Below are 25,638 nucleotides of genomic sequence, written 5' to 3'. Positions count from 1 at the left end.
CTGGATTTCTACCTATTATTAATAGAATTTTTATATTCTGTTGCTTTCCAGAATTACGCCATGATTTCTTTTTGGTTCTGCTTTGGGTCCTAACAGGAAAGGGACAACATGGGGAGATGTGTTGTCTACTTTTATCTTCATTTCTATAATAAAAATATTAATGGGTGAAGAAACAAAGCGAAACCATTTTCCTCAATTTGTAGTGATCTCATTCAAATTCAGATTTTCAGGTTTAGGAGCATATATTAGATTTAGACTTTCTGACCCAGTGTGGCTTGTTAGTTTGTTTTTAATTGGGAAGGAGAAGAAGAAAAGAAGAGTCCACGTTTAATAAAACAGCATTCTGAGGTAGTATCTATATACAATATGTATGTGTGTATGTATGGATATGGGTATATAGGTATACAACATTAGAGGACTATGTCTGTGTGTGTGAGAGAGAGAGGGAGGGAGGGAGGGAGTTGGTAAATAGTGGTCAGCAGTAATAGGTAAACTGCAGTCACAGTCATCAACATATATTACACAGATTTAGAAGCTGTTTAAGGTGACTTATTTATAATTTTGTTCATAGTGGTTTGATTACAAAGCATCAGTCAGCACTGTCTAGCAGAGCTTTTAGCAAATTTTTATTTCTACACTTGTGCTATCGCTTAGATGCTGGGTATGATGATTGCAAGCACAAACTATGTTTTTAGTCTCCTAAACACCTGCGGGCAACTTTGTTAGAAAAGCGACTAGTACTGCACTAAATCTTACTGTTGATTTACTTATTTTTAAGAAAATGAAAAGGTTTGTGTGTGTATGTGTGGTATAAGGTCTACACAACAGTATAAAACCACAGAATTCAGCTTTCTTTCATACACCTAAAGAGAGTTTTAGAATAATACTTACAAACAGCTCTATATGCTATGAATATTTTGAAGCCTCACCATTAAATTTCTGGCTTTTTTCTTGGTTTATCCTTTTAAGCGTCTTTCCCTGCACACAAATATAGATGAGTTATATGTGTATCCATGCAAATGTCATGCATTTATAGGTGTGTGTCTTGTGTATCTGCAAGCAATGAATTCACTGGTCCTTTTTCCTTCTTAAAATTAGCAAATAAGGCAAGGCAGATTTGGAAGATGTTTTGACTTCAGACTACATTTTCCTAGGTCACTGAGTAAACATATGATAAAACAGGAATCACAACAATTGTAAAATCAAGATGGTAGCTGTTGTTGTTGCTTTTTTTAAAAAAAATCATAAACTTTTAAAGTGAATAAAAAGTATCAAAAGATTCAACAATCCAACATGAAGCTCAGAAAATGCTTCTTGGATTTTTATAAATACAAATATCCTCTATTTACAATATATAATTTTCTCTTTGCTTTATTAAGGTACATGTTTTTAATTTACATAAAAATATTCCAACAGAGTGAGTGGGCTGAGGAAACTGAGAAAGTACCAGAACATGTTTAGATGATATTCTGCATTTGCTTCTTTTTAGATTTTTGTTCTCTAAAAATCTCTCATTGCAAATTACCGGTTGACTCACCAGCAAAATGTCAGAAAATGAAAAATAATACAGCCATAATCAGTAATGGTCATAAAAAAAATCTGTAACATGTTAAGGTTATGTTTAAGATGCTCTGATATTTGCATGAAGATTTTGGCTTTCAACTACTAGAAAATGACTTATGTCATCTTTGAGTTTCAATGTATCATGTGTAAATGCTATACACCAGAAAACACTTTGGCCGTTCACATGAGTTATCATTTTGACTTTAAACAAATTTTTGAGCCTCAACTTATATGCTAGAGAAATAAAACTGACAATTGCTTTATGCTTATTTATAAATTCTTACGGAGATAATTTCCGAATGCTTCGTCGTTTAGTAAAACTATTAATGATTGTTGGAAACATCTGTAGCAATATGTCAAGGATACTCTTTGCCTAGTTGACATTCTATTCCTACAAAACAACAGATCGTATCAGTTCCCTGTGAAATTAGTAAGAGTTTTTGAACGTTATGCTAGATATAAGTAAGCCCTCAAGGTACTGGTTCCATATAAAGCTGAATCTGTAAACAACTCCAAATTTGCTGGATAATAAAGTACCTATGGAGGTATAGGTTTTGAACTTAGAGATTGCAACCTCCTCAGAGAAGCTTGACCTCCTTGTTTAGCTGGAAAGCTTACAAGGACATCTTAGGTCAGTTGTCTACTGTAAGTGGTTAACATCTATAAGAAGATAAATCCCGTTCTTCAACTTGCCCTGTGTTCTTTGGAACAAGAGTAGGCAATAGTGTAAGTCACTTTTTTTCTTTCTCTAATAGGAAAATTAAGAATAGAATTTATTTAGAATCTCTCTACAAGGAAGACCTACGTACTTGCTAAATGGTAGAAGGAATCCTGCTTGAGCAGGGGGCTGGACTGGAAGACCTCAGGTCCCTTCCAGCTCTATTTTGATTAAGATAGGTATCTAATACACTTTTTTGTGATTGATGTTCTATGGCAGAGGTTTTCAACCTTGGCCACTTTAAGACTTGTGAACTTCAACTCCCAGAATTCCCCAGCCAGCTCTGCTGGCTGGAGAATTCTGGAAATTAAAGTCCACAGGTCTTAAAGTGGCCAAGGATGGAGACCACTGTTCTATGAGTCTTCAGAAAATTAAAATGGAAACTTCATGCATTAATGTAAACAAGTGATGTACACGGTAGACGACAATTTAGGAATCTTAGTAGTGGTGTGATGTTTTTGTTGCTGGTTTGCCTGAGTTTCAAATAACACTTAAAATGGTAATATCAGCCTTCCTTTGCCACCTCCAAAGTCCATCAAAGTTACTTCTGTAAACTTATCGGTGAGAATTGCCATAAAGGATAAAATAGTTGAAATACATAAGGGAGTGATATGCTTGTGAGTAGTGCTCAGGTGTTTTTCTAGTCTCTTTCTTCATTAAGATTATGCTAGCCCAAAGACTGTGTAAAATTTGTTGAAGTAAACCAAAGGAAGCTAATTCTGATTCCTTACTCATTGATAGATTTAAACCCTAAAATATTAAACAAAAATAAAACAAGTAAACTGGAAATCTCAACATTGTTAAGATTTTTTCCCCTCAAACTGTAGATGTAAAGTTTATATAAGTGCCCAATTTAAAAATCCTTCTTTAGTTAAATTTGCAAATCATGAATCTAACTTTGGTTCAACCCTACGATCTTGCTTAAAGCAGCTATAAATATCTTTCTACCACTAAGGCTGAAGAGTTGTAATGAAGTTTTGATTGAAACTCAAAAGAGCTGAATTCATTCTACTGAAAACCTGCAATGTGAATTGAGAAAAATTGACAGCATACTGTTCCCTTGTATTTGCAAAAGACAGTGTCTTATCTGCTATATCAGTTCATCTAAATTCATTAATATGCTGATTTTTTTTCCTTTTATGTCAAAGTAAGAATTAAAACTGAATCGCTGACCTGATCTTTTGATGCTGTTAATTTAAACCGAAAAATTATCATTCCCATCATTTGTGAGAGCTGCAAATAACTCCCTAATTCATATCTGCATTCTTGGTTGCCCGTTCACGATGGCAATACTAAAAAGGGGAAAAAAGAAGGAATAGAGCTGTTTTATAACACTGCTTTTAGCTCTTGAAGTTTTTCTTCGTAATATACACAAAGTTGTTTTTCTCTCTCTTCTATACAGGAACGTTTGTAAAAAATATTTTATTCTTCAGGTTTTAAGTTGGATTTCTGCTCACGGTTCCTCTTGACGCTCCGTTTACCTCATGTTCTCCGTGTGAAGTAAACAAAATAGGAGTTCTTTGGCATGGGGTGAATCATACCGCTGTGATCGTTCCGTTCTGACGGGAACGGGACCTTTCTAACATGACTTTTCGGTTATCTGGAATATAAAAAGGGAAAGAAAAGAACCGTGTCAAGATTTTAAAACATGGATACTGCAGTGTCAAGAGGTTTTCAAGCAGACTGAGGTTGGCATCAAAGGAATATCTAAACAAATTATTAGGATATTAGATGGCAGAAATGTCAGAACTCAACTGCCGGGAGGAATTAAAGAGGTATTGCAGTCAGCAATAAATTGCTTTCCTGATCGGAGGAGATAGGGTGATGAAAGCTTTGGAAAAGTTCCACCGAATTCTCCCCTGGATAGAGCAGGCAACAGTTAAGTGCTACGGAAAGTGTTACTATTTAAAATAGCTTCTCTATCCAGATGCTCTGAGAAAAAAAGAAAGAAAGAAAGAAAGAAAGAAAGAAAGAAAGAAAGAAAGAAGGAAAGAAGGAAGGAAGGGAAAGAAAGAAAGAAAGAAAGAAAGAAAGAGGAAGGAAGGAAGGAAGGAAGAAAGAAGGAAAGAGGAAGGAAGAGAAAGAAAGAAGGAAGGAAGGAGGAAGGAAGAGAAAGAAAGAAAGAGAAAGAAAGAAAGAAAGAGGAAGGAAGGACGGAACAAAGGAAGGAGGGAAGGAAGGAAGAAAGAAAGAAAGAAAGAAAGGAGGAAGAAAGAAAGAAGGAAGGAAGAGAAAGAAAGAGAAAGAAAGAAAGAAAGAGGAAGGAAGGAACAAAGGAAGGAAGAAAGAAAGAAAGAAAGAAAGAAAGAAAAAAAGAAAGAAAGAAAGAAAGAAAGAAAGAAAGAAAGAAAGAAAGAAAGAAAGAAAGAAAGACATTATTTTTTTCAAGTGGAGGAAATTTACCAACCCTCCCAGGAATGATTCCGACATACAGAGAATTCCCTAGACACATGGCCAACAGAAAGAGATACAATTTTCAACTTAGAAGTAGTAAACAGTCCTAGTCTTACACATCCCTCCAATGAGTGATATTAAACAAGATACACAACAAATTGAGGATGAAATTTTATTATAACAATTATAATAATGCACCCTCATCATGTAAGGAAAGCCAACCTTAGCTAAAAGCCCAGTATGAATTAAGCATAACTGCAACACAGGCAGGGTGAATAGATTCATATTTGATATAAATGTACTGTTTCCTCAAATTTGCTTAGCAGTTTGTTTGTCCGGGACATTCAAGTGATGAGTAACACTTTTGCTTCATCCCTAGGCTCAGAGCAAATGGAAATGAACAATTTATCAGTTTAGTAATAAATTGGGCAGCTTATCTCTTGAGGAAATAAATTACTGGTAGACATTGAAAAGAGACTTGAACATCTGTTGGGCAACAAATGGCATCAGAAGTATTAGTCCCTTTATCCACTCTTAATTAAGCTACCAGAACCAAGTCTCTGAGTATTCATCCTCCTTTTCTCTCAACCATTTGCCATTTTTTAAAATATTCTCAGAACACCTTATATTCAAGACTAGTACTGACAAAACACACAACTGCAGCTCCTTAAATATATTACGAAATGGGTGATAGACTTAATCTCTTCCATGAAGTCACTGGATGTTGACTGGTGGATAAGGAATTGGTCAATTTGAGTTCAGTTTGCATAACATGCTTCAATGAATCCACCTCCGTCAAAAGTTTGAAGGGTTTTGCCACACCACTTGGGACCGGAAAATTCCATTGTGAAGTGATGATGTTGTAAGTTGAAAAAAGACATGATTATGCTGTTTAATGACAGCATTCCCAGCAGTCCCGGTTGCTGTCATTAAATGAGGAATTTAGGTCCTTAAGTGAGACTCTCACGTGATGGTGGCTTCCTCTGGCTTCCCCAATGACTTTGCTTGTGGGAAGCTGGCAAAGAAAGTTGCAAATCATGATTGTGTCCAGTTGTAGCTACATTTGTTCAGCACTGTCAAACGTTCTACCCTTGTAGCAGCCCATAACACAAAACAAACAACTAAGGGAAAATGCAAATACAACATGTAAATGGAAACGATATAAACTGGTAACAAGATAAGCTCCTTTGGGCATTCCATTGTGCTTTCTGCCTAAGTAGGAAGCAATTTAAAGAAAAACAGACATTAGAAGTATATTTTTAAAAAGATCAAAGGGCTGGAAATCTTTGCTTCCATATTTTCTCCTTACCCCTCAAAACTGTGTAACAACAGATTTAAGCATCTTGAAAAGTAAGATTAAAAATAGAGGAATTTCTTTCATTGTGTGATTTCTGTGATAGAAGTTTCGAAGTCAAGATTTTCAAGATGCTTATAAACAACACATGTCTCTTCTCAAGAAAATGCAGTAAAAAAAAAAAAAAATCTCCAAGAAAATGAAGGAGCCTGAATCAAAACTGGGTTTTATCCTACTGAATATGGGTAAAAGGGTTGATCGTGTTTTCTTCCTGAATCAGATTCTTTTTCCTCTCAATGCCTGTCATTTATATTATCCAAAGTTACTACTTTCAAGAAATAGAAGCAGGGATTTGGACTTCAAGGTGGGAAAAAAACATTTCTTAGGCTGCTTTAGAGGAGAATATACTATGAAAAAGATAAGGCAAACATAGCTCTTGGGTGCTCACTGAGTGAGGTATACAGAAGTGCACTGAAGCAGCTCTCCTACACATATGGTCAAATAAATATTTTAGGCAGAAAGAAATGCATCATAAATGTCAGGGGGTCTACAAAACAAGTGGTTGGTATAAGTTTCACAAATCTGTAGTCTTATGCCTGGCTCCTCTCAATCATTAAAAAAAAAACATTTTGGAAATTGAGGGTGCAAGGAAAACAAATGTCTCCAGGGCACCAAAATTCTCTTGACACTTCTGTTGATTATGCTGCCTTGAGGCTAGGTATCCTGGGAGAACAGCAAACTCTTGCTGTCAGAACACAATAGAGAACACATTGCTTCAGACAGACTTACTTGGCACATCCAATTTTATCTGCTGGAACCCAACATCGAATCAAAGTGGCTAAAAATGAATCGGATACCAAAAACACAAGATGGGAAGCTCACCACAAAGTGACACATGCCACTATAAAAGTCTTCACATCAAGACACAACTTATATTCTCTCTCTCTCTCTCTCTCTGTGTGTGTGTGTGTGTGTGTGTATGTGTGTGTGTGTGTGTGTGTGTGTGTGAGAGAGAGAGAGAGAGAGAGAGAGAGAGAGAGAGAGAGAGAGAGAGAGAGAGAGAGAGAGAGAGAGAGAGAGAGAGAGAGAGTGAATGTGTGTAAGCAGAAACACAGGACTCAGCTTTTGTTAAACTCTTGGACCAGATATTGCTTTACTATTTTCTTCTTCCTGACTTCACTTCCAAAGGAAAAATTGTATGGATAAATGAGAAGGTGGTATCAAACTTTCTTGAGCTCGTGTTCTTGTTATGGGCCATGAGAATGCTGAAGAGAAAATGCATGATTGATAGAAAGAGTGGAGGAAGAGGAAGACGGTGGATGGGAAGGGCTGTGTGTGAGTTGGCACTCAATGGTGGCTTACGGAAGTTCAACAGTTCAAAACTAATCAAAGAGAGAAGCAACCTAGAACTATGTACAAATGTCCTGACAGTGAGAACGATTAACCCGTGGAACGGCTTGCCTTCAGAACTTATGGGTGCTCCATCACTGGAAAAAACTGGAGAGCCACCTGTCTGAAATGGTATAGGGTCTTCTCCTTGAGTGAAGTGTTGGACTAGAAGACCTCCAAGGACCTCTCCAATTCTAATATGCTATGTTCTAACTAACTAAGCAGAGCTGCATCATGGTACGGCAGCAGACACCTGAAATTTGATGACGAAGTTCTTGCCAATTGTGTGTGTGTGTGTTTTTCCCCTCTTCCTCTCATTTGTAGCTGATTCTTGGAGACTGCCAGGATAAGTCTCTGCAGTTTTTTTGGCCAGGTTTTTTGGAAGGGGTTTGCCTGGGTCTTAGGGGTAAGAGAAAGTACTGGCTGAAGCTCACCCTGCTGGCTTTGGGCTGGAGATGAGACTTTGGGCCTGAGATGAGACTAGAATACACAGTTTCCCAGTTGCTAGGTGATACCTTAACCATTACACCAAACTGTCTCTTTGCCAAATACAGTCATATGCATAACACACATGTATGAATAAGACGCACACAATTAATCCCTCTAAGAACAGATTGATGGATTAGATAGGTTATGGGTCTGATCCAACAGGGCTTTAGTTCTTATGTCCTCAACCTATGTTCCACCTGTAGTATGTCTTATGTGTGACTTTAGCATGCGTTATAACCTTATTATCTTTTCCCATGCTTCTGCCTATAATTCTCTAACTCATGTTTGAAATGATTCAGCTAGATATCATGCAGTTTTTAACAAGGTAATTCAGCCGCTATCTTAAAATGTATTACGGATGGGCATGTTGAGAAGTGTTAAAAAGTAGTCATTTAGTCATTTTTCTGCCTTTAATAATTTTAGCTGAAACTTCCAGGGGCACAGACAGATGGAACCACTAAATCTGCCACGTTTGTAATTAGGAATAAATTTAAAATATCTCTGTTCTGCTGGTCCCTCCTTGCAATATAATAGAAGCTTAAGAAAAAATAGTAAAAAAAAAAAAAAGATTCTATGCAGCAAATGAAACGAAGACCTTCCTTCTAGTTGTAAAGCTCACTTAGAGCTCATTTTGATTCTGTAATAAAATGTGCTAATGTAGGAATTCACTGCTAACTTTTAGAATAGAACAGAATTGGAAGGGACTTTGGAGCTGGAACTGTATAAGAATGCCCAGTGCCAGCTTATAATCCAATCCCGTGCTCAAGTAGGAAACCCTATACAATTTGAGATAAGTGGCTGTCCAGTCTCTTCTTAAAAACCTCCAGTGATGAAGCACCCACAACTTCTGGAGGCAAGCTATTCCACTGATTAATTTTCCTCGCTGTTAGGAAGTTTCTCCTTAATTCCAGGCTGCTTCTCTCCTTGATTATTTTCCATCCATTGTTTCTTGTCTTGCCTTCAGATGCTTTGAAAAATAGGTTGACCCCCTCTTCTTTGTGACAGCCCCTCAAATACCGGCATACTGCTATCATGTCACCCCTAACCCTTCTTTTTTCTAGACTGGACATACCCAGTATCATGGGTCCAACAGTTGAAACTCTTCAAAAGAACTTCAAGGCATTGTTTACCTTAATGAATCTTTTATTCGAGTAGCATAACATCGGCAGTGCATAATCAAAGCCAAAAACTGAATCCCCTCCCCTTAGCACATAGTATCAAAGCACAATTCCCTCCTCCAATTAACAGTCATAAATCACATTCCCCAGTTAGCTTGAAGCCCAGGTTTCCTCTTTATTTCTCCACCCTGCCAATTCCTTATCAGCTCTGGTTACACTAACCTTGTTTCTCACACTAGGTTTAGTGTTGTTATGTCTAGCTGGACTCTTGTTCACATCCCCCCTCCCAGCATCATCCTGGGGTCACGTGATCTCCTTTTGTGACCTTCTGACAAGCAAAGTCAATGAGGAAGTCAGGTTCATGTAACAACAGTTTGACTGATTTATAGTGATTCACTTAACACCTCTGGCAAGGAAAGGTCGTAAAATGGGGCAAACTCTCTTAGGAAATGTTTCACTTAGCAGTAGAAATTTTGGGCTCAATTGTGGTCGTAAGTCAAGGACTACCTGTATTTCAAAACTACAATTTTTTTGCAGATTTTAAAAAACTGGGTTTGGGAGGCTTTTTATACTTGAAAGTTACACACGAAGACAAAAAGGGGTTGTTAAGCAAGAAAGAAGAAAGAAAGAAAGAAAGAAAGAAAGAAAGAAAGAAAGAAAGAAAGAAAGGAGGGAAGGATGGATGGAACGAATGGAGGGAGAGAGGGAGGAGAGAAGGAAGGAAATAAATAAATAAATAAATAAGGGAGGAAGGGAGGGAAGGATGGAAGGAAGGAATGGAGGGAGGGAGGAGAGAAGGAAGGAAGGAAGGAAATAAATAAGGGAGGGAGGGAGGGAAGGAAGGAAGGAATGGAGGGAGGAGGGAGGAGAGAAGGAAGGAAGGAAGGAAGGAAGGAAGGAAGGAAGGAAGGAAGGAAAAAGAAAGAAAGAAAGAAAGAAAGAAAGAAAGAAAGAAAGAAAGAAAGAAAGGCTTCTAAATTTTAAAAACCATGTTTGGAAGCTTCAGAGAAAATATAAAGATACCTAAGAGAAAAAAAATCTGCTCCTTTCTCCCAGAAATGGGAATTATTTACAATAATGCAAATACAAACAGGACCTTGGCTAAATTTAATATAGTACCAAATTAAACCAGTCATCTGTACTTTGCAAATCAGAAAAGAAAAGGAAGGTACAGAAAGTGTGAAATTGACTGAAAAGCCAAAACATTAAGGACAGTGAGGAAGCCATCTAATTGAATTATTTGCTCAAAATGCAAATAAACTTAGTCTCCATGGATCAAAAGTGAGAGAGGGAAGGAGAATGGATCAAGAATAAAAATTCACTTATTTCTATTTTAGGAAGGAGAAAAATGGAATATTGTATGAATTCAGGTGAGACAAAATGGAAAAAGCAATGTGAGCCCATTCGAATAGCAGAAGTTGTTTGTTTATATATATATATTTCCTAAAGAATACAGATTTCGGTGTCTGGGGAATATTACTTTTTATTTTGTCTGAACTGGGGAAGAGGAGTAAGTTCAAAGACTGCCATAATAGAACAATATCAAACTGTTAAATAAAAGCCAATCAAGTTAAGTAAACCATAAAAAAAGGAAAAGAAATGAAGGCCTCTTCAACAATAACTTTAAAAGCTTTGCAAAACCTGCTCCTTGGGGATTATCTGTAGTTGAAACAGCAGAGAAGATAGAAAGGAAGCATGTTTATAAAGGCATTCACATTGGGTACACACTTTGTAAAAGTGTACGTATCAAATATTTATTTGTTCATTCAAATCTTGGTCCATTGAAATGCCCTAATGAGATCTCTCTCTTTTTTAACAATTTCATATAATTCCATGGAACTTTAATACAGTATGACCAATCTAGCTTTTGACAGTTGCCATTATCTAAGTTTAAATACAAATGCTTATTACACATTAGACTAGCTTAGCACCCAGAGATTTGGTCTGCTTTCTGGATGTCATCTGTACACAACTGCCCACAGGCTCTGTTTCTGACTCTTGTTCATCTATTTTGCCTTGGAGGCAAAAGAACAAAGATGATGGAGGCAAATGCAAGAAAATGCGAGCCAGATGGCCTTTATTAATTTCTCAAAGTATGATTCAATGATATTCCAAATTGCCGTAAGGAAGGGCAGTTTTGTCCTTCGCCAATTAATCTTTTGGTTGCTGCTTAGTTTTTATACAACATTTTAGTTTACAATACATATTATAAAATTAAATACTGCTCAGGGCAAGAATGCCTCCTGTCATCATATAATCAGCCTTGGGTGTCAGACCATTATTTTCAAAGGTCTATCATCTGTCCAAGGTAACACACATACCCTATGGACATTAAAGCCACCTTCGTTTATTCTTCAGCATGCTTCTCCTTGAGAGTTAAGTCAGAACCTTCACTGTTTCAGGAAGTCCCTGCCAAGCAAATGCTATATTTGAGGTCATTTTAAATAAAGCAGTGCATTATTAAAAAAGAATAGCTACGCTGTCAAAAAGGGATTACTTTGCTTTCTTTGCAACAGAGAGATTTCCGAGGTAAATTGTCAGTCGCTGATGCTCATAATAAAGTTGCTTTCAAGAGACAGGTTGAGGTTAGCAATGAAGGAGAAGTTGGGAAAGATACGTTAGTGTGAGCAAAAACAGAACAAGGGTTTTGGGGTTAGTATCCAAAGAGAATGCTGAATCCTGAAAGGACCCTGAGAAAAGTGATGGAGCACCCACAACTTCTGAAAGCCAGCTGTTCCATGGGTTAATGTTCTCACTGTTAGGAAATTTCTCTTTACTTCTAGGTTGCTTTTCTCTTTGATTAGTTTCCATCCATTGTTTCTGGTCTTGCTTTCTGGTGCTTTGGAAAATAGGTTGACCCCCCCAACATCTTCTTTGCGATAGCTCCACAAATATTGGAACACTGTTATCTTGTGTCAGTCTGAGGAATAGCTAAGATTTATGCAATAAGAGTACTGATTACCCAAATTGCGAATGGAAACAGTAGGTCATTTGACAATCTTGATGGTCCATCTCTATATATCAGCTTCCAGATTCAGTCTATTTCTTTGGTACAAACAATGAGATGAACATTTTTTTTTCTTCCCTAGATGCGTTTTTCCCCCCACATTTGTCTTTTTGCCTTCTTCCATCTTTAATTATGTAATGTATCCCTCTTTTGAACTGACTTACTTGTTCAGAAGAAATGACAGAAATGTTTATGTCCTGCTCCCTAAGACAAAGATACTGTCAGGGAAATATAGTTTTTTTTCAGAGCAATTCTCCCTAATTTGGTTAAGTTTTCACAGCTTTCTAGCTGCTTCCTAATAAATTGGACACAGGGCTATGCTGAAAATTTAAGAATTCAGATTGTAGAAAAGCACCAAGTTTTAGTTTTGACCAATGTACTAAAAACTGACATTTCAAAAACAACCAGGGGAAAGATGCTCCATAATTGTACAGCAGAGTGTTAAATAGTAGCTCTCTTGAACTTCTAAGAATTTATGGCTTCCGCAAAGCTAATGGACCTATCGTGCTGCTATCATCAAAGTCCCTTTCCTTAATACAATCTCCACCTTTCCTTCTAGCTCAGTGGTTCTCAACCTGTGGGTCGGGACCCCATTTGGGTTGAACGACCATTTCACGGGGGTCGCCAAACAAGGCTGTCCCCATTTTCCCCCCCTTTTCTTTGGCCACGCCCCTGGCACCCAGTGATGTATAAGTGGTTGGGGGTCACCACAATATGGGGAACTGTATTATGGGGTCGCGGCATTAGAAAGGTTGAGAACCACTGTTCTAGCTTAAGTACATTTTGGTTGATGATGGTCAACTGGGTAGATCTCATACTATAAACTATCTTTGGGTGAAGTTAGTTCAAAATAATATTCCAAAACAAGAAATTCCATTCCTTAAGTCTAGGAACCAGTTTTCTTATTATCTCTTCTGAACTTGCAGATCAATACAACAGCAGCCCCAATTGTATCTTGCTGATTTATTAAATTCCTAACAGACTCTGAGACTAGAAAGAGATTTTTAATGTATCTGCCTTCTGATACCCAGAACAGTAGAATCCTTTCTTTTGGCTAATTAAACTTTTAAAACCCTACTGTTTTTAAAAGTGATATAGTTTGAATAAGGCCTCCTAAAAATGCACGGTAAAATAAATCTGACTGTGACCTTTCAGAATTGACTTAAGATGACATTTATTGGGATTAGTTTCCTTTGTAATGAGAACTCAGAGAAAGATCAAGTGACACTATCTCCCAGCACGGAGTCTAGGTGATAATCTATGGGGTGCTGTATTCTATAAGGTCAAACTTAGGGAAGTTGCTGGTTTGGTATCTTGAAAGGATTCAGATATTATATACCTGGATCTATGGACTTCTTGGAAAAGTTATGTATTGTTAATGAACTTTTTATTTTGTGCTTGTCTCAACCCATTAGAATTGAGGGGCCTGCAAATGTAAATAAGTCAATGTATCGTGCCTTTGCTCAGATGTTAAGCTTATTATTATCAGTCACCATAAACATTTATTTTTTTGGCTAATTTTCCCTCTTCAGTCTTTCTAACCAAAGCATTATTAAGGCAGTTTGCAACAGAATTAATGAAATAGAATAATATCTCTTACAAATCAACCAACCAACCAATATTGTGAATGGATATACAGAGTATTCCAAGATCTGGGCAGCAAAAAAGAGAAGGGACTTTTTTTTTTGCCACAATCACTCTATATATCAGAGAAAAAAATAAAAGGAGAAAGGAGAAGGAGGAGGAGAAGAAGGAGGAGGAGGAGGAGAGGAGAAGGAGAAGAAGAAGAAGAAGAGGAAGAGGAAGAGGAAGAAGAAGAAGAAGAAGAAGAAGAAGAAGAAGAAGAAGAAGAAGAAGAAGAAGAAGAAGAAGAAGAAGAAGAAGAAGAAGAAGAAGAAGAAGAAGTCCATCTTATACATTGACATAAGACCTATTTGTCTTTAGTATTAATTGGACTTCATGGATAAGAATGTGTTAGCAGTATGTTATTAATAAACATTAGGTTTTTTATAGATAAAATCTGAAAAGTATGTGTTATTTAATAAACACTAGATTTTATACTTTACTATGAATTGCTTTGAGTGTGGTTTACACAGAAAATATACAAATTAAGTGACAATAAAACCATAAATAGCACTGCACAGATACTTTACACTGAATAATCCTTTTTTTTTATAGACAACTTGTCTAAGATCTTATCCAACTTTGTTTTGTTTAATGAACAAAGAAAAAAAAACTTTGGACTTTCTTTCAAAAAAGCTCCTTAATATTTGGAAAAAAAAATAACTCAATTTCTTTCTGAAATGCCATTACTTGGGACAGCTTTTAAGTGGCTGAGAGCTCTTCCATTTCCATAACTGGAGCCCAAATTAGAATTATTCTAAAACACTACCATATGCTTGCCTCAAGGGTTACAAGACAAATCAATCTCTTCCTCCCTTCCAAAGTAATTGGACTTTTAAATCACGGAGGAAAATTGCCCTTTTTGACAATACAAGCTGAGCCATACATGGGCTTTTCTCCGTTGGGATGCAGTGAGAATAACATGGAGTTGGAATTCAATCATGTCATCGGTCTTATTTCTATTTTAACAGTACCAAAAAGCATTTCTTTTTATAGTCTCGTTATGACATAACATTTTCTCTGCAGGAGAAAGGTTGATGGCTGAGCGATGTTTCTGTAGCTGTATCTGAAGTCAGAGTAAAAGCATTCTCCTATATTTACGTTGAGCAGTATGGGAGATACAATTATTGACGGATGTCTTCAAAGCATCTTCACCGGCATGTGCTTTAAAATCACTTTTTTTACTAGATGAAAACAGCTTGGGACAAAGTTAAGTCAACCGGCTCCTCTTTCCATATTTACTTATCTAAACTCTAACATCATTTTTCCGAGGTCATTTGAGGGTCCCGCCTACCAAATGAGGTTTGGTGGGCGAGTATCAGAGAAAGGGCTCTATTGGAACTTTTCTAATATCAGGCAAGATAGTATTATTCTATGCATTTTCAAATATTTTATAATTATAATTGTAATAATAAAGTTGGAAGGGGCCTTGGAGGTCATCTAGTCCAACCCCCTGTTCAGGCAGGAAATCCTATACCGTTTCAGACAAATGGCTGTCTAGTCTCTTCTTAAAAACTTCCAGTGTTGGAGCATTCACAGCTTCTGGAGGCAACTTGTTCCACTGATTAGTTGCTCTCACTGTCAGGAAATTCCTCCTTAGTTCTAGGTTGCTTCCCTTCTTGATTGGTTTCCATCTGTTGCTTCTTGTCCTGCCTTTGGGTGCTTTGGAGAATAGCTTGACTCCCTTTTCTTTGTGGCAGCCCCTGAGATATTGCAACACTGCTATCATGTCACCCCTTGTCCTTCTCTTCATTAGACTAAACATACCCAAACTGCAGCAACCATTCCTTGTAGGAGATGACCAGGCTGAGGGAGGGATCAAACATGTCATCAATCATGAGTCCCTTCACACCCACAAGAGATCAAGTCCAACCGACCTTGAATTCCTTTCTATTCTTAACATTTTGCAGTGAAGATGGACTATTAGGGTTAGCGTAACTTGGCACCATCACATATAGTTTGCAGTTTTCTCCTGCTCCATAAAAAAAGCTAAAGCTTAGAGATGATAATTTTTTTCAATATTGCTCAGTTCTCTCTCTCGAGTTATTCTCTTGATGATCTACTCAACAAATCCCAAAGTGTCTTACAAGTGTATGTTTTCCCCACTGATAAGTGGCATTTATAAACAAAACCTTTACACCAGGGGTCTCCAACCTTGGCAACTTTAAGACTTGTAGACTTCAACTCCCAGAATTCCTCAGCCAGCAATGCTGGCTGAGGAATTCTTGGAGTTGAAGTCCACAAGTCTTAAAGTTGCCAAGGTTGGAGATCCCTGCTTTACACCCTGTGATATTTGTTTTCCCAGGTAGCATTTGGACAAAGGTCTGTAAGAAATACCAAACTAGGCATCTGCATTTTGACATATTCCATATCTATTGTTTTGTGCAATCCATCTGTGACACAGGGACAAACTTCAGAAATACCATGCTCTAAAATCAAACATCTGCAAAGGCCATGGTGTTATTAACATCTCTTGCTTTCCATTGTAGATGCAAGTTAAAAGGCAAGCCGTACTATTATGGTAAGAGGTACAATGTTTTACTAACGTTGGAGTACCTATGAACAAAGATCACGTACACACCATGCTAGGAAAAGCTGGTGGGGAAAACACACCTACCTCAAGGGAGGCATATGAGGGCAGACCAAAATCATTTGGAGCCCTCTCTTAAAATTGTTCTACTGAAACATGAGTGTGAATTTGCTCTGTGGGGTTGTGTATACAGGTGCAGAGCAATTATTAGATGTGATATCTGAATGAATTTAGGTTCCCTTTAGAATTTAGGTGCTTCAGTGACCCCATTATTTTTCTCCCTGTACTCCCAAGACTGATCAGCTTAATTATTTCAACAATCAAAACATTGAAAACTTGAATTGCTGATTTGGTTTAAAACCAGCGGGACAACTGAAAATATTGCATGGGAAAGGGAAATAAAACAAAATAAAAATCACCCAACAACACAAGCGAGGGGAAAAAAAATATTTCTATAATGTATCGGAGCCTGAAGATGGAACAAGCTTTGTATTATTGTAGTTTCTATATCATGCAGCATTGAAATTCCTTTTCTGTTTAAACTGAAATATGCTCTCTATTAAGTCTTAATTAGACTGTCAGAAAGTGGCAGTCTGGTAAGATTTACACAGAATGAGGGGGTAGCTGATGTGATGAATTAACTAAAGCAGAATATGTGAATTTGGGGGAGAAAAGAACCGTTACCCATAATAAGATATTTTTCTGGGAGATGTTGCTTCATTGAGAAGCTGTATTTTTAATGGGTATCTGAACGAAAGGGCTGGGTTAGGAATGTGTCATGGAATGGGATGCTATCTGCTCATATGATGGTTCTTGCCTATTTGACTCAAGGTCAACTTCCTGGTTCTCCATTATCTGAAGGTTCCCTGGTGCCCTTCTGAGTTTGGCTGTTTTCTTGCAGACATTTCGTTACCCAAACTAGGTGACATTATCAATGCTAGTACTAGACTAACATTGATGATGTTACCTAGTTTGGGTAAGGAAACATCTGCAAGAAAACAGCCAAGCTCAGAAGGCACCAAGGACGTCTCATTTCAATAAAGGAGCTACAAATATTCTTCTTTATTGGTCTCTATTATCTATCCAGCTGAAATGACTGCTGATAGCATTCCCAAGAATCCTGTTCCATTCTGTCTGGGTAGATGTAGAGAATTAGGGAAATGACCTTGAGTGAAACAGCAAAGAGCTGTTACATAAGCAAAGAGGGATGGCATATTTGTTAGTCCAGGGTAATAAGACAACATTCAGAAGACCCTCAAGCAAGCTCCTTGATTTTCTGTGATATAAGAAGGAGAGGTAAAGCACAGTCAGGCCTGCAAAATTGGTATCACATGTCAGTCCTTCTGGAACCAGGTTGCACAGAAAGACTGAAATCATACTTTATTGAGATGGGCTATAATTAAAAATGACTCTTGGCTACTTCTCTCAATATCATCTCTCCGGTTTTCAGTAGGGAACAGGGCCATGCTAAGATCCCAACTGTATTGGTCTCTTTGTTCTCTCAATTGTCTATTAGCAACTGCTAGCCACAAGAGATGGTATTATTCCTTGACCTGTGTCCACCAAGAATTTTTAATCTCTCTTTCTGTAAAGGGTTAAAAATATTAGGCCTGTTGATAGGGAAGAGGCATGAAACCACATATATCATGTCTTCGGAATTACAGGCAGCATTGTCTAAATATTAGCAGAACAGCAACAGAAGGGAACTATCTCCTTCATGTTGTTTGTGAGCAATCTGCATGGATTGGGTTGGCTGCCATATGACGCAGAAGACTTAAGTGGTTAGATCTTTGTCTTGGTTGAGTATGGAGTTCTGGAATTTTGAGAACTGGCTTCTGTGTTTACTAATTTTTTCAATCCCTGCATCTTTTTATATCAAAGTATATGATGTATTACAAATCTTGTGAAAGCAGATCCAGGAACCACAAAAGAACTGGCCCAGAATTTGGTGCAGAGGTCAAGAAACAGGAATTCATTCAGATGATATAAAGCATAAAGCATAAAGGCTTTATGCTTTATATCAAATATATGCTCCATATTGCCCTTGGAGACTCCCTTCTTGCTATTAATTTTCCCCTTTGGGTTGGCGATGGAAGAGTAGATAGATATGTTTTAAAATAAATTTGATTCTCATATATTACAACGAAGATAAGAGTGTGTCAGGACTATAAACCACAACAGCAGTTTACATACGGATTTAAATAAATGCTATATTTTAAGGCAATTAAAATGTTATGACTATAACAGATGTTATCCTGCTCCCACGAAAAAGAAAGAAAAGGAGAGGGAGAGGGAGGGGAAGGAGTAGGAGGAAAAGAGGAGAAGGAGGAAGAGAAGGAGGGGGAAAGTGAAGGAGAAAAGGAAGGAGGAGAGGGGGAAAGGATTTGTCTTTTTTCTGATATCTTGTTGTTTCTTGGCCTTTCTTGGTTAAGATCAAGCTTGTACTACAATAACTTCCATTTGGCATATTTCTCTCTTTTATGTTTGGATGGTCCATTTGTTGGCTGGTTCTTTGGTGCTTGGAAAGAGAATCTGCTTCCAATGTATTTTTGTCACCATTTCATTCATCGATTACTCAAGAGAAGAAAGGTTGCAAGAGAACCTTCACGTTATCTCTCCACTCCTAACCACAAGCAAAAGATTTTCCTAATTTGCCAGGATCCAAATTCCTGGCATTTCCCACAGTTACTGTTTTCAGTTTATATGCGTTTGTGTGTGAATAGAGAGAGATTGGGTGAACAGCTAACTGTATAAATAACAACGTAGTTTCTGTATTACCCATTAAAATAATGAAACCTTGATTTTGTTTTAAAACACGGAGCATGAAAATAAAATCAATAAGGGCTTTTGAATGTTAAGAAAACAAGCTGCATTCATGCTAATCATCTTTCCTTCTTTAAAAAACAGGATGCATTTCTCCTTAAGGTAATAAGCTCTGACAGAAGGATACTTCCTTACGCTTTCTCCCTGCTATGATATGCTCTGCTTGGCCAGCAATAAATATGTTTGTGCCACTTCACAATCCAATCTCATTCTCTCTTGCTCTATCCCCCTCCTTTTAAAAATAAATAAATAAGGAAGTCACAAGAGACCACGGCACCAGCATGTGCTTAAAGGCAATTTCTGACATCAGCTTTCACTTCACACTTCAGCTGAAAGCAACGGATTTGACAAAACACAAGAAGCCAAGCGAGGAGGCCCTTCACCTCCTATCTACCAGTGTCCTGACAGGAGTCAATAGTGATTCCATCACAAGGCTTGCCACGATGATAATAATGAAAAAATGCTGCTGGACGGGAATTTTCCAACGGAACGCTTTCCAGCTTCAGATACGCCTTGCAACGTTTGATTAAAGATGGGCATATCGTAAATGGTATATATAATAAATGTATATAGTAATAAATTATTGGGTACACCATGGACAGTCAGAACAAGCAACAGAGAGGGGCTGAATTGTATAAAAGTAGAGACAAGCCTACGTCTGATTGGCTTTGGCCGTGTCATGCGTGCAAATTCATTGGAGAAGTCAATGATGCCAGGAACGGTCAGCGGATCGAGAAGAAAGAGGTAAGCAAAGAACTTGCTGGTTTGATACCATCAAAACTGATACAAAGATGTACACCCAACAGCTGAAAGAGGCTGTGCTTAGCAGGAGAGCTAAGTCCCTAAGAATCGGACATGACTGAACGGAAGAAAATGAATGAATTAATGAATGAATGAATATAATAAATGTGTTTGTCTCAATTGGACACCAATTGCTTTCAACAGCTGGCAGCTTAAATTCCACATGTTGGTTGTTCCATGGAGCCGGACACTGTGTTTCATGAAGGCAACAATGATATCATGCAGAAGATCAATCTTTGCTATGGGAGAGAGAGAGAGCTTTTGATCTGTTCATCTGAACCCATCCACCACTTCACAGCAGCCAGCTACTACTATTGCCGTTAGTCCTTGATGAAAACAAGCAACTATCTTCCACATCACTGCAATACATTTTGTCTTGTGTTTTTAATTGAAACATTTTTGGTGCTCTCTCTTCCAACAGTGGCAATTTTGCAACAGCCCAGAACTCTCAAGAAAAATGGATTTTTTTTTTTAAAAAAAAAGTACAACAAAGGCAGCCTATCTATAATTATTACTTTTAGAATAAAGTAACATTTTTTTATTCATGTGTGGGCTAACATTTGCAATTCAGCAGTTTGCAATATTTAAATGGTACTGAATATGCAAGAAGACATAGAATGACTGCTGATGCAAGGAATAATAATTAGTATCTGCCCAATGTGGGTATTACAGGTTGCTTACATACCATTCCTTCACTATGCCCATCTACTGGAAAAAAACAAATAATAGAGCATGTGTCTTCAGCTATAAATTAGTTGTGAGCAAAGATTCTTCCAGATTAAAACAAGAAAACAAACAGCTGAATGAATAATACTGTGGGGCACAAAACACACATTTCAATTCATGCTTGGAATGAAGAGAGGTCCTTCTGTGTCACTAGCTACCTATCTGTGAAAAACTCAATATTTACTACTCATTTGCCTGATTTATTACGCTTATACCCTGCTTTTCTTCCAAGAGTTTTGCTTTCTTCTCCAATTTTCCCAAAGTCACTTTTTAAAGGAACGAGTGGCTGGCCCAAAGTCATTCTGTGAAATGCTCTTGTCAAGGGTGTACTTGAATTTTCATCCTTCTGGTCCAACATCTTAATCTAACACCACACTGATTTTGGGGATGACTGTTTGGGACTCTCTCTCCTGGGATGTATGCTTGATCACAAAGAGGCAGATAAGATCAAAATGAGCTAAACCAGTGGTTCTCAACTTGTGGGTCGGGACCCCATTTGGGGAGAGAGAGACAGTTTGGTCTAGTGGTTAAGACATCAATCTAGAAACCAGGAGACTATAAGCTCTAATCCCACTTTAGGCACAAAAGCTGGCTGGGGGACTCTGGGACAATCACCAGGAAACAGTGAATTCTAGTCCTGCCTTAGGCATGAAAGCTGTTCGGTATACAATAGACAGCCAGAACAACCAACTTTGGACCAATCACCAGGAGTCAGTAAAGCAGTGGTTCTCAACCTGTGGGTCGGGACCCCATTTGGGGTCGAATGACCATTTCATGGGGGTCGCCAAACAACACAGTCCGCCATTTTTTCCCCCTTTCCTTAGCTGTGCTACTCCCTTTTATTCTATTGGCTTTTGAAAGCCAATAGAATAGACTCTCTTGAATAGAGTCTAATTCTATTGGCTTTCAAAAGCCAATAGGAATTGTCCAGGTTGTCTCTGCCCTGCTGAGCCCGCCAAAAGTCCCATTCTGCAAACGGTGCTGCACCAGTTGAGTAGTCCTTGACGTACGACCGGTTGAGTAGTCCTCGACTTACGACCGGTTGGGGGGGGGTCGCGGCATTAAAAAGGTTGAGAACCACTGCAGTAAAGGCTAGACCTGCCTTAGGCATGAAAGCTGGCTGGGTGACTAAGGCTTGGGTGAGGCTTGGGTGAGGCTTGGGTGAGAAACCAGTCAGTCAATTCCTATTGCAATCAAATGGAAGAACACTTGGTTGATCTGAAGAAAAAAATCAGATCCCTCACTTGAGAGAACAACATAAGGAAGAAGAAAAAGTTGGATAAAATGAAATGAATACGCTTTAATAACTCTATACCACCTCTGCTCTTATGGAGATTTCCTTGGTAATGGGGAAGTGGTGAGTTGATTTAGACAGCTAGTATATATAACCAATAGTGGCCAGATCTATGTCCATGCTATCTGAAAGCTGAACTGATTGGTCCTAGAGATCTTTCTGTATTCAGCATGGAATTTGGAAACGTCTTTGTAAAGCTGAACACTGTTATTATCCCAGGAACACACAATTGCCCTTAGTGTTTCACTCCAGTTTAGGCTTTAGTATGTTCTCAGAAAGATTAGCTCTGGGTGTGATTCCCTAGCCTTGACTCGTCGATCAGCTGATTAGAATAAGAGAGCAGCAACATGAAAATATGTGTAACATTACACACATACACAAGACCCAGATCAGTGATTGCTAGACTTAAAAATACTCCTCGTTTTCTTGCCAATGCATGCAAAAATAGATTAGTTCCAAATGACTTGCTGTAAGCTTCTGGATGCATTACACACATTTCAGTAGCTTTTCACAGCAGCGCAAAAACTCCTTATAAGAAGCACTTGAATGGATCTTGTTTCCATTAGATACTGAAGTGGATTTTTGGTGAGGTCAGCAATATGTTTCTCAAAGTGTCTAATGTATAAGCAGAAGAAGAGGACCTAACTCTTCAGTTTTGTGAGGCATATGGCTCCATAGTTGAAAAACACAACAGCAGCTATGATTAACAGTACTTAGTTTATTACACTAACTTTTATTTAATGAAGGAATATTTCAATATTGCCCGTATCGAGTTAGCAGTAGTTGCTTATTGGTAATAGTGAAAGATAGGGAGATCCTAGAAAGAGTGCAGAGAAGAACAAAGGGGTCTGCAGGCTAAACCGCAAGATGAACAATTCAGAGAACTAGACTAATGAAGAGAAGGCGACATGATAGCAGTCTTCTTGAGGGGCTTTCACAAGGTGGGAGGTGTCAACCTATTCTCCAAAGCACCTGAGACCAGGACAAGAAGTAATGGGTGGAAGATTAATTCAAGAGAGATCAAACTTAGAATTGAGGAGAAATTTCCTACGGTGAGAACAATTAATCAGTGGAACAGCTTTCCTCCAGAAGTTGTGGGTGCTCCATCACTGGAGGCTTTTGAGAAGAGAATGGACAGCTATTTGCAGGATCCTGTTGCATGTGGCTTTTTAGATGCTGATTGGGTGTCCATACTATCTGAACAGTCCAAAGCACACGCTCTTCTAGAGAGAAGTTCCCTCAAGATGGACTCCAGGACGAGTCCTAAAGCTCCAAAGACAAAACCTTTGGTTCTGGTGACCATCCCAGATTGGATCCTGCAACATTATCTTGGGACACGTAGATTCACCTTCATTCAGGACATCTATTTGTCTAGAACAGTATGGGAATCTCCCACTTGAGCAGGAGGTTGACCTAGAAAACCTCCAAGGTTCTTTCCAACTCTATTATTCTATGTTCTATCTTAAGAAATTTCCTTCCTCATGATCCTTGCTGTTCAAGCGACAACAATGGTGAAAAAAGTAAGGTTCTCAATGGTGAAAAAAGTAAGGTTCTACATTTAGGCAAGAAAAACCAAATGCACAGGTATAGTATAGGGGGTACCTTGCTCAATAGTAGTAACTGTGAGAGGGATCTCGGAGTCCTAGTGGACAATCATTTAAATATGAGCCAGCGGTGTGTGCTGCAGCTGCCAAAAAAGCCAACACAGTGCTAGGCTGCATTAATACAGGGATAGAATCAAGATCACTTGAAGTATTAATACAGCTTTACAATGCCTTGGTAAGGCCACACTTGGAATACTGCATCCAGTTTTGGTCACCACGATGTAAAAAAGATGTTGAGACTCTAGAAAGAGTACAGAGAAGAGCAACAAACACGATTAGGGTTCTGGAGGCTAAAACATATAAGGAACGGTTGCTGGAATCGGGTATGTCTAGTTTAACAAAGAGAAGGACGAGGGGGGACATGATAGCTGTGTTCCAATATCTCAGGGGCTGCCACAAAGAAGAGGGAGTCAAGCTATTTTCCAATGTGCCTGAAGGCAGGACAAGAAGCAACGGGTGGAAACTATCCAAAGAGAGAAGCAACCTAGAACAAAGGAGAAACTTCCTGACAGTTAGAACAATTAACCAGTGGAACAACCTGCCTCCAGAAGCGGTGAATGCTCCAACACTGGAAGTTTTTAAGAAGAAACTGGACAGCCTTTTGTCCAAAATGGTATAGGGTTTCCTGCCTGAGCAGGGGGTTGGACTAGATGACCTCCAAGGTCTCTTCCAACTTTATTATTATTATTATTAATTTGAAAGCTAGGAAAACGTACATATTACTCCTCCAGTATCTGACTACAGGGATAATTGGCACTAGGTCACAATGTCCTCTGCCAGCACCATTGTACCCAGGAGCATTCCAGCAGCATCACAAAGCTGTTAAGTGCTCCTCCAAGTGCGGAGACAAGAGATAGAGAGACAGGAAAGCAAATGGCAGCTTCAAATCCCTCGATGCCATAATGTCCTGCTGTGTTTTTTAACACCAAAAAGTCTTACAACACACATTGCTTTTAATGGAATGGACTTGGGATGTGACAGGGCCAAGGTTAACTTTGCTTCTGCCAGTGCTAGTTAGTGTCATAACTGTTGGTGGCTGGAGAGCAAATCCTGACATCTTAAGGAATCTTTGCAAGTTTTCATTCCATAACCCTGAGCTTTGGTTTCGGTTAATTTTCAACAGATATTTAGTTCAATGGATGATCAGAATGTTAAGCAGAATTGGTAAACTCCTATAAAACTCACTGAATTCAGAGAATATGAATTCTTTTTGCTCTCAATGAAGAAGCCTTAAGCACCTTCAGACTACATTCAAAGTAAATTCTTCAAGATAGCAAGACTGGAATCTTTGCTGCTAAGAATTACATTATGCTTGTTTATAATGTTCATTATGGTTCTTATATGTATAAGAAGATGCTAGTTGTGTTGACAGTTTTCTAAATTTTGAAAAGAAAGGCTAGTAGGTTTTTGAAATATCTTAACAGCATGTTTAAGTATTTTGCCCTTGCTTTCTCCTTCCTAGGGGAGAGAGAGAGAGAGAGAGAGAGAGAGAGAGAGAGAGAGAGAGAGAGAGAGAGAGAGAGAATAGAATAGAATAGAATAGAATAGAATAGAATAGAATAGAATAGAATAGAATAGAATAGAATAGAATTGTGCTTTTGGTGCATATCATTTGCCATAGTTTCCAGCTGTTTCAATTGGTCCTAACTTCAGGACTTGTCCATCTAGATGTTTTCTGTACGAATTTTACTAGTGGTGGCATGAAACACACTTTCTGTTAAATCCATTTTGAAACGAAAGACATGGCTCCAGAAACCTAATCCATTTTTTACATCTAGCAGGTTCTCAGCAAGAATTAATTGCTCTGAATGTTAATTTAAGCTTGGAAACAGCTGAACAGAATACTGTGTTGTTAAACAGAGGACTAAATGGATTGAACACATGCAACAAGCACAGCCTTTCTATGCACAAAGTGATCAAAATGGCTCAATGTAGAAGGCCACACTGAAACCATGAAGGGGTCAGTATGCTAGGAATCTTTAAAGTGACTATATCTCCTATGCTAGCCTGGATTTAAGCAACGCTGAAGAGAAGAGGGTATATAAGTGAAAAAGGAAACAACAGGAACATTGACTCTAACTTAGACATCTTTTTAAAAAGGATATGCAAAAGAGGTAAATTAATTGAGAGTTTCTTTGGCCTTAGGTGTTGATAGGAATAGTCAGCTTCAACACAACTGCTTATAAGAATCTAAATTCAATGCAAATCATAATCTTTCAAATTATCACTGATGAGCTAGTTAGATTTAAATAACTGTAAACTTAC

At 38.2% G+C, this 25,638-nt stretch overlaps 1 protein-coding gene across 5 annotated transcripts in view; it reads right to left on the bottom strand.

Annotated features, from left to right (window-relative positions):
- Positions 1-1,355: 1,355 nt before the first annotated feature.
- The window catches only part of DIAPH2 (diaphanous related formin 2), a 245,997-nt gene continuing 221,714 nt past the window's right edge, over positions 1,356-25,638 (bottom strand). For all 5 annotated transcript variants that reach the window (XM_039330138.1, XM_039330146.1, XM_039330119.1 and 2 more), the window contains one exon: positions 1,356-3,881. In XM_039330138.1, the coding sequence (XP_039186072.1) occupies positions 3,817-3,881 (65 nt within the window). In that variant the 3' untranslated portion in view covers positions 1,356-3,816. The remainder of the gene's footprint in view (positions 3,882-25,638) is intronic.

The sequence above is a fragment of the Crotalus tigris genome, unplaced genomic scaffold (genome assembly GCF_016545835.1).
Source record: "Crotalus tigris isolate CLP2741 ecotype Arizona unplaced genomic scaffold, ASM1654583v1 scf7180000017622.5263843, whole genome shotgun sequence".
NCBI lineage: Eukaryota > Metazoa > Chordata > Lepidosauria > Squamata > Viperidae > Crotalus > Crotalus tigris.
Note: the sequence above shows the minus strand (reverse complement) of the source record. Positions and strands in the feature narration are given on the sequence as shown.